Source organism: Phaethon lepturus, unplaced genomic scaffold, assembly GCF_000687285.1.
Source record: "Phaethon lepturus isolate BGI_N335 unplaced genomic scaffold, ASM68728v1 scaffold34336, whole genome shotgun sequence".
Taxonomy (NCBI): domain Eukaryota; kingdom Metazoa; phylum Chordata; class Aves; order Phaethontiformes; family Phaethontidae; genus Phaethon; species Phaethon lepturus.
In genome coordinates, this window is record NW_010548899.1 from 1 (window position 1) to 9,807 (window position 9,807).

General features: G+C 48.0%; 1 protein-coding gene across 1 annotated transcript in view; it reads left to right on the forward strand.

Annotated features, from left to right (window-relative positions):
• The first annotated feature begins 2,870 nt into the window (after positions 1–2,870).
• TYRO3 (TYRO3 protein tyrosine kinase) overlaps positions 2,871–9,807 on the forward strand; it is a 35,422-nt gene continuing 28,485 nt past the window's right edge. Inside the window, exons 1-3 of the mRNA XM_010290126.1 lie at positions 2,871–3,052; positions 5,363–5,463; positions 9,579–9,749. Of these exons, the coding sequence (XP_010288428.1) occupies positions 2,871–3,052; positions 5,363–5,463; positions 9,579–9,749 (454 nt within the window). The remainder of the gene's footprint in view (positions 3,053–5,362; positions 5,464–9,578; positions 9,750–9,807) is intronic.

A 9,807-nucleotide genomic window follows, 5' to 3' on the forward strand; every position in this document is an offset into this window, starting at 1 on the left:
CTCGTTTTCCGAAGTTTCGCCCCAGAGTCGGCAGGGAGGGGGCAGCGTCCGAGAGCCTCTGGGCGTCCAGGCGAACCTGCCGCGGGCGCCGGCGGGAGCTGGGGCTCCGCGCTGCCTGTGGAGCGGTGTGCGTGCCGTGAGGTGCGGCTCGGATTACTAGGTCAGGGGCCGAGGGAATTTGAGGGGCGAAAAGCCTTTCCCTTGGCGTTCACGAGTAGACATCTTCCTCTGTCTCCACTCCCAAAATAACTTCACAAAAAACATCCTTCTCTTCCTAGGAATCTAAATATTCAGAGGTGGCGAGTTTAAAAAGCAAACAGATATGTCATGTATTTTGACAACTGGGATGTTTGTTTGTTGCCAATTCTGTCTGACAACTGCTTGATAGGAAATTTAATACAATTTTATTTCCTAGCTATACATTTCAACTCCTGCAGCTCTTACAGGTAGGCTTGGAGGAACCTATTTGGATGAGATTATTTCTTGTGCTGGCAAGAATGTTATCATCTGAGAAATCGTGAGTGGGAGAGTAGAAGGAGGAATAAGTGGAAATTAAAATCCAGTATTGGCCTCCTATGTGCTTTTTCCTGATACCTGCAGGAAGACATGCTGCAACTAAAACTGGATTTTTCTCAAAAAACTGTGAATTTATTAAAAAACCCTGATCTGTGTTTATTCACTTCAGTTGATCTTGACAGAGGGATTATACTTAGGCAATGTGGAGAATTACAACTCGGGCTGAACACTTGTACTGTATATTAATTTCCTACATCATTAATTTGTATGGGAGTGAAAACCATAAGGGGTCTCTAACAACACTTTGTTTACTTTGTGGGTAACACTTTCAGCAGGGCAGTCTGAGGAAAGCTGAGTAGTTTGCCTTTCCGTGAAGGCACCTGTAATGAAAGTGTCTGTCAGTTTGTGCGTGCGTTCAGCAGCCTGGCTACATCAGTTTTCTGTAACGCAGAGAGAGCTGCTATGAAGCTTTCATGTTTTATTCCAGTATTGTGAGTGGTGAAGGGGAGGGTGCTTTCTGGCATGCGCTGGGACATGTCATTTGTGTTACAGATGAGTTAAGTAGTGCGGGGTCAGATCATCCTCACCCAAGGTGATTAAATCTTTAGCCCAGCAAACAGCTGTAGCAACTAAACTAAAATGATCATCATACCAGTTTTCCAGTGCTCTTTGTGAATTTGCCAAATTAATAACAGCAGATAGAAAGGCAAAAGACTGAGTGTGGGAAATGAGCTGTTAACAGATTGGGGGATCTCCTTAAGGAAAGGAATAAAGTCCTTCTGCCTGTGTTCTGGGATTGCTCCCGGACTGCTGGTGCCCTGCTGGGTACCAGCTGCCCGTGGCAGAGCGCCGGCTGGTCCCACAGTGCTGGCTTCCTCCTTCCTCCAGCTGCTAGAACCACGCTGCGAGTCCCTCAGCTGTTGCTCTGCCCTGTGAGGTGGTACCCTCGTGGCTGTGGGAGGGTGGCGTTTTGGCAAGAAGGGAAGTGGCACATGAGAAATTTCTGTATTCGATCACCGGTAAGGCTGTAACAGAGTTCGAGAGCAACAGGGCTGCTTACTTAGCAGCGCTCTGGATTTCACAACTGGCATTTTTCTGTCTGGCTCTGTAAGCTAGCGGGGCATCCTGTGAGAAGCAGGACCAGAAGAGACCAGCCAGTGAACTGGGTGAAGTTGTAATGTACTGTGATAACGTGGACAGGCAAGAGTGATGGAGTCTTTTTTTTTCTTTTTTTTTTTTTTTCTTTCTTTCCTTTTTCCTGAAGGACGTGGAGGACATTGCCAGGGCATAATATTGAACTAGGCTAGACCTGTTCTGGTCTGTCAGTCCTGTGCCACTGCATAGGAAATGTCCACTCTCCCTAACAAAACTAGCTTTGCATTTATTTTCCACCTTCCTGCTTTCCCACGGTCTCCTTTGATCCTCTGGTTCCTCCTTTAGATGCCTTTCTTAAACGCGCTTATATAGTTGGCTTCCGTGTTTTCTCATGGTAACACGTTCCATATATTCGCTTCTGCTTGAGGGAAACACTCTGTGTCCACCCACACATGTAACACAGTGCTCCCGGCCAAATTCTGATCGCTTTTGTGTCAGTGTAAACCTGAGCAGCTCCACTGGCTCTGGCCCTGCTGCTTTGGGGTCGCAACTATACAGCTCTGGGTACGACGTGGCCCTTGGGCTGGACTGAAGGGTCAGGGAGGCTCGTTTGAGCACACGCCCACATCATGCGACAGAAATATCTGTTCTGTAAACAGTTCTGCTCCTCGGCGAGGTATGCTGTAGAATAAAATAGGCTTTGCTTTCATGGATTTTGTAAATTGCAGAGCAGCTTTCTGTAATGCAGAGGAACAGTGTACGCTGAATAACGAGACACAACTGATTCTTTCTTGTACCCCAGCATTTTACAAATGCATACAATGAAGCAAGCACGATGATTTCTTAGCAGCGCAGGAACACCATAGCCGAAATTCAAGCCTGGGGAAAAGAGGGAGGAGTGGTACCATGTTGAGCAAACACGCTTAGCGCTGCTGGATCACTGGCACAGCGAAGCTCCCAGCGTTTCTGTCTGGCTCTGCCTGGGCAGTGCTCTGCAGAAGCTTACCCTGCTGTTACATGAGTTCCAAAAAGCCCCATGTACACCCTGAGCCACCACTTTTCTCCAGCAATTGTGCTTTCAGTGCTTGCCTTTGACTGTTGCTTGGCAGATGTAGTAGAGCAGTGCTGAGACTAACAGACCCTTCTGCAGCGTGTGCTGGTAGGGTATGTAATTCCAGACCACCAACCTAGAGTAATTTGCTGTACTCCAACCCCCCTTCTTTCTGGGGGTGGGGCGGAGTAGTATTTTTTTTTTAGGTATGAAATTTACAGGATCTCCAATCAAATTAAAGGTGTCCCAGGGTCAACCCGTCAAACTAAATTGCAGCCTCGAGGGAATGGAAGATCCCGAGATGTTGTGGATCAAGGACGGAGCAGTGGTGCAAAGCGTAGACCAGGTGTACATTCCAGTAGATGAAGAACACTGGATCGGCTTCCTCAGGTACAACAGATGCAGACAAGGAAGAATATCGCGGAAACTATTGCACAGTTTTCTGCTGTCAGCTATATCTGTTCAGCCGCAGTGCCCTGGGGGCAGGGTCCGTAGGTCTGTAGTTCAGCGCGTGGCAAGGGCATAACTGAGAGCAGAACTGAGGCCACGGAGGGCTGAGATTTTATGCACTAGAACCATATTGGTTTCCTGACTACTGTGGTGACAGGTGCTTTGCTAATGCTTGTGATGCTTTGAGACGTGACTTCAAGGTGAAAGGATGTTCTTGCCTTGTTTGTTCATCGTGTTCTGCCGTGCAGCAGGAAGACTAAGATCTGACTTACTTAAATAGGTTTTCTCTCTCATACTTGTTCTGTCCTCTTCTTCTCTCTCTTGAGCTGTCAGTCTGCCTAAAGGGTGAGGATTGTTAATTGAAAAGAGACTCCCAGGACTACATCCCCTTCTTTTCTTTGGAGAGGAGTGTTTGTCACCTGAACCATCCCCAAGTCATTTTGCAGAGACCTTCTTAATACATTTACACTATGTGGTACCAGTCCTTCCCCCCTCAGAGGCAGAAAAACTCTCTTCTGCAAAGCGTCTCTCTGTGCCTTTTTTTCGGCAGAAGAGGGATGTCGGCTCGTTCTGGAACTAACGAGTTAAACAAGACCCAGGGTTCTGCTCTGGCTTTTTTCTGTGCATAAAGAGAGCTTGTACAAGCAAACATGCCATCACCATGAGGGCTCAAAACTGTTGACTGCCTGAGAATCACTCTTACCTGAGCTCCGGCTTCATCTCCTGTTAGGTTTCTTGGATTGACGTTGCACGGAGTCTCCAATTCCAGCAACTAAAAGTCTCTGTGCTGAAGCTTGTCTGTAAGAAACATTTTGATAGGAAAAAAATCTGTGCCCAGTAAAACTATTGCATAATATTATGTTGTGGAAACAGTCTGTCTTGAAACTATACCGTTTACTTCCCTCTGTTTCCACTAGGTAACTCTTTTTGCCCCTCACAATTTCTCAGTCTGATCTGCTTTCTCACCTCTTGTTTTCCTCCACTGAGAACTTTCTGCAGGGTGCTAAATCTAGATGTGTCCGTATCTTTTTCTCCTTCTCCTTTCTTCTCCTAAAGTGATCATTTCTACCACCCACTGTGTGACTCTCTGCTGCGATCGCTGTGTTTCAGAACATGTGGCTGGATGGGCAGGACAGCTGATGCCATTTGAAGGTACAGCTCTGAAAATCAGGCTATAGTGGGTCCATTTTGTGCATTTCAGCAAACACTTTCCCTTTTCTGTCTGCCTTCCTGAGATGTTCTTCCCCTTCCCCAAGGCGGACTGCTAGCGTTAGGAAGGCAGGCATCAGATCTGCTGCGGACCCCTGCATGGCAGCAGACGCATGGCTGCGCATCCCGCGGGGGGGCAATCGACATTTGTACGTTGACAGGCGCTCAGAGTCGCACTGGTGCCTTTGGTAGCTGAGACCTTGTTGCTTTGGGGCCGAATTCTGCCCTTACTCAGCACGCTAGCCTCGTGTTGCTGACGGCAGCGAGGATACCGCGGACTTCTGGCAGCGGAGCAAGGAGCAGAATTTCTCCCCTGAACTGGAGGCCTGTGACCTGAATGCTGCTCGGTCCCTGTGGCTGCCTTCCCCTGCTTGGATGCATCTTCTCGGAAGGGGAGCTGTCGCTGAGCAGAGGAGGACACAGGAGTGTTCGCAGGGTGAGGTGCTGTGCTGGAGTAGGTCAGCATAACCCCTTGAAATCACAAATCACGAGGCCCAAGGAGTTTTTCAGTGTGAGGTGCTCTTGGGCTAAGAATAACGCTGAGTGCAGTCGAGGCGAGGGGGGCCCTTTTCTGACCCATCCCGTTCCTGTATGAGGCTGTCAGCAATCCTGTCGCCCAACTGGGGCGAAACAGTCGGGCTCGCTGGAGATTTGTGACTTGGAGTTTCCTGCTAGCTCAGACGCTGTAGGACAAGCTGTCGCTCTTGAAGGCCAGTTAGAATCACGGTTCAGGATCGAGATGACCACCAGCCCCTTCCTATCCTCAGAGGATACAAATGACGGTTTTTCTGCGAGGACGTGTCAGAGGAAGGCTGTTTGCTCTGCTGAGGATTCCCTCCACCCACTTTGGAGAGGAGCCTCCCATCTCCGCTGTTTTGCCGCGCGCTTTGTGCTGGCTGGCTGTTGCCCTCTTCCCCAGAGCTGGCTGCGTCTCAGTGGGTGTTGTCCGTGCATCTGGTTTGCCAAACACTGGAGGGTCCTTTGGGGCAAGAACATGCTTTATCCACATAAAATATCGATATGGCTTTTGACTTTTTTCAGCTTGAAATCCGTCGAGCGGACAGATTCTGGGAAGTACTGGTGCCAGGTTGAGAACGGGGGGAAGAAGGAAGAATCACAGCAAGTGTGGCTCATAGTGGAAGGTAAGGAGGAGTAGTAGTGCTGGTTTCCTTTCAGGGCTGACCCACCAATATGCTCTAGGTGGAAGTGGCGAGAGCAGACTGCTCCAGTGACAGGCTTCTTGGCTCTGAACCATTACTGCTAACTGCAGTGAGGTCTCTACAGAGCAGGAGTAAGAAATAGGAGAGGAGCTTCAAGGAGAGGAGCTGTCAGTTCATTACCTTCTGGTTTTATTTTGGCACATTAGGAAACAAGATCCTTTTGTACACACACATTTCTTTCCAGCCCCTCAATCCATTGTTGCTTTCATCTCCAAATAATTTGTAGAACGATGGGATTCAGGTTGAAAGGGATCCATGGGGATCATCTGGTCCAGCCCACTTCTCAAAGCAGGGTCACAGCCTGGTTCTGTGTATCAGCCAAACAGGTCTTTGAGGGCAAGGTACAGTTTTAGCCCAATTCTGAGTTTCGAGAGAAGTGCTGTACATCAGCAATTCATAGCTGTGACTGTTCCATATGGCACTGTTTTGCCCAGTCTTGTCTGATAAAGAATAACTTCTACATGGTTGTCCAAAAGTCGCCCAAGGCAGCATGGATTGCTGGCTTCTTAACTGTCTCTAGTTTCATTTCCCTTGAGCCATGATTGTGTTAGCTTCTCAGAAGCTAGTAGTCATAGGATGTCGATATTTGGTGAGGCAGTTGGCGGGAACAGTGCATTTGCAGCAAGAAGTGGCTTTTTGTGTGTAATTGGTAACATTTTGGGCCAGAGCTGAATCGGCAGTCTTAAAGAGGGGGAGCAGGGAGGGTGTCGAGGGAGGTGTTGTGGTCTGGGTGTTTTACAGCAAAGGTCTCACTCAGGACCATGGAAATATTCATAGCAGGAGGAGGAATGCTGCCTTCCATAAATCCCAGACTTTTGCCCATCTAAATTTTCAGGTGCAGTTTCACCTGGATTATGTTGTTTACAGCTTAAAACACAGAGTTACTTACAGAGTTACTCTTACTGTGCAGAGTTTCCATTTCTATTCCAATTACCGTGGCTCTCTCCAGAAGTGGCTGCATTTGCATGGTGTGTGTTTTAGGAGTGAGTGGGTATCTCAGCGCGCTAAGTCATCTGAAAAACAAAGGAGCCCTTCTGGATAGCACAGGCAAAAAATATCAGAGTCACAAAAACTAGCTGAAGCTAGGTAAGAGGGAGTGTTGAGAATGAAGGCCAAAGCCTAGAGTGGAAGCGTAAGCTAAAAAAATGCAACTAGTTGCCTTTTGAGAAGAGTAAGTATGGTGGAAGCTAGTTAAACTTGAATCAAGCATGTAATCATGTGAAATGGGAGTTGGTGGCAAAAATTAAAAAATTACAAGTAGCGATAAGGGGTGGATTTCTAAAAATGTGTCAGCTGTTAGCGTAAGAAAACACCGGGGAATGCGAAAGCCTGTCGGTCCTACCTTCACTCTTACTTCTGTATGTATTTCTTCCCTGGGCAGACCAGCTTTGTCTAGAAGTGGTTGCTGTGTTGATAACAACGGTTGTCCTCTTTGCCTGAGAGAGGATCTTTATTCTGCTCATTTGCAGCCTTTGGTAGGTGCTGACACCTTCCAGTGTGCCACACAAAACAAGCGTGGACTACTGGTGATCTAACCTAAAGTGAGCTCGAATGGATTACTATGCTGTCTAATATCTGCCTTGAGATCCACTTAGGTAGTCTGTATCAGGCAGAATTTGTAGCAATGGTATTTGAACTGTCATTCTAATACAGCTGAAGTGTTTGATCTTATGAAATGCATCTCAGTATTTACAAAAACAAAATTATTTTGGAACTCTTTTTTGGTTTAGAAACTAGACTCTGACCTTACCAAGAATATGATAGCGTTCCATGCCCCGAGAGGTAATCTAAGAGGTGCACTGTGGAGTGTGACCATCTTAAAAATACGGATTATGTTTCTTACAGAACTTTCCCTCTGAAATTACACCTCTGACTGTGTGGCTGTTCCCAGGGCTCCTAGCCCCTGTTGTGGCCACAGCCAGAGCCCCAGACACACCTGTATGGACGTGTCCCCCTGAATTAACACTGCCTAAAAACTGAGCTGTAGGAAAAAAAAAAAAAAAGGCCACCTAGGTTGGGTGCTGGCTTGGAACGGGGAGTAGACAGGCTCATGTCCTTGCTTTGCCACTGATTTCGTGGCTGTTGGCTGCTCAGTGCCTCCGTGGTGCCTCTGTGAAAAGGGGGTGCCAGCACTCACCTCTTGCACCAGCAACTGGGAGGCTACACATGTCGCAGACAGTGAGGTATCCAGGTGACATACGTACCGGGGCAGTGCAGGTTCCTGAGCTGGATGAGTCAGCTGCGCTCCCTGAACTACACAGTTTTTAATTGTGGTCTTGTCTGATCTGGTTAGCTGCTCCCAAAGTGAGAAAACCTGCCGAGCTGGGCAGGATCCTCCTGAAAGGTTACCTTGGGTGCCATGGCAAAGGGACAGGGATCCTGCTTACAGGTAGAAGAAACGATGGTATTTTCCCTTCTAATCTTCCTTGGAGAAGGAGGGCAAAGCAGGCAGCTGGTATCTGGAAAGTTGATTCACTTTCACTGTTTATGTATGACTGCAATAAAAAAATAAAGTAAAATACGTAAGCAAAAAGCCGCAGTAAATCATGACGATGGATATACCTGTCCTGAGCATTAGGCTTTGGACAGATAGACACCATCATTCCTGAAGTGACCTATTTTTAGACCTGTCTTAGTTTGTTCATTTACTTGCCGCTCTCAAGGGAGTGGCAAGGGGGTGAGGAGGGCACAAAGAAACTGCCACCCGAAGGACACAAACAGCGACTGGACGGCCAGTGGAAGACCGAGGACACCACTTCCAGCTGGCATGCAGGGGGAATGTCAAGGGTTAGGCATCTAAATCCCTCTTTAGGCACCTATATTAATTGCCTGCTGTTGGAGGTGCTCAGCGTCTGCCGCACCAACTGGAGCCTCTTTGGCCGGGGACAGGCAGTGTAATTCAAGCACGTGGATGCCCAATGTTGTCAGTTCCTCTGTTTCTGTGAGGCGGCAGATCAGTAGTTTCCAGAATGCACTTTTTCCAGCTGAGAATACCTTATTTTGGTGCAGATGCAGTCAGCAGCACCTGTGCTTGACACCCAAAGTTTTGAGTGTAAAAGAGAACTCGATGTTTCTTTGGACCTTCAGCTCCTCCAGCAGCCACCAGAAGCGCATGCTGGCTGTCCTGCAGGGTCGGCACTGGTGCTGATGGCTAGTGAACTTTGTGTTACTGGTTTAGAGCACTGAAACCACAAGAGTTTTGGCATTGCCTGTAAGAGGAACCACATCTCTTGATGCGTTAGTTAACGCTCAGCTATTGCCACGTAGAGATGACCTGAGGTAGGTAGCGTTGCAGCTGCATTTTGCTGCCTGTGGGGCTGATCTAAGGCTAGTTGTAGCAAGCAGTTGTCTTTCCGAGGTGGGGAACAGATATTTATCAAGAGAGCTGTGTCCATGGATAGGTTTCAGCTCTGAAACAAATTACCGCTAACTCCAAGGCAGCCTGCTTCTCGTGGTGTTGGAGCATGCTAGAAGGTGGCTCCAGTCAATTAAGCTGTGGAGAGAGCGTTGTGAATGATCCCAGTCTCTCACCGCAGGGATTCTTTCCTCATTCACGGGTTTGTTACAGCCACTAGTTCAGCACATTCACAAGCTTCAGTTTTTTATGCATGGCAAGAAGTATCTGCAGCTGGATTAGGTGTCTTTTAAAGTGGTGTCTGCCACTGCTAACATTATTGACTGTTGCCTCTTTAAACTCCAGCCTCTCCAGATGAAAAATTGAGCAAATACTGCCACGAAAAGCTACTTCATAGGGAAGTCTTGAAGGAGACTCGGTGAAAGAGGTTTCTCAAAGGCATTTTGGGAAGCAAGCGCTCTTCTCTCTCGGACTTCTTCTAGTGGGAGTATGTAGACATTCATGCCCTGAGGTCATCCAGCGCATCTGACCCTTGGTTGTTGTGATGGGCTTGGAGGGAGTTGGATTAGGCATAGGGGCAGGGCAGATGGGTGTCCAGTGTTGCACACTGGTATTAGTGGAAATAAAAAAAGAGACAGAAAGAGTCTCTCCAGTTATTATCACTTGTCTGTTGCTTTTCTAGGTGTGCCCTACTTTACTGTGGAACCTGAGGATGTGTCCGTGTCCCCTAATGCCCCATTTCATATGGCCTGTGCTGCTGTTGGTCCCCCTGAACCAGTGACAATTGTCTGGTGGATGGGAGACTCTAGAGTGGGGCTTCCAGACATCTCCCCCTCCATCTTAAATGTGTCAGGTAAGGCTGCTGCCAATGCAGGGGATCACTTTGAGCATCGGAAGCGGAGGGCTCTTTT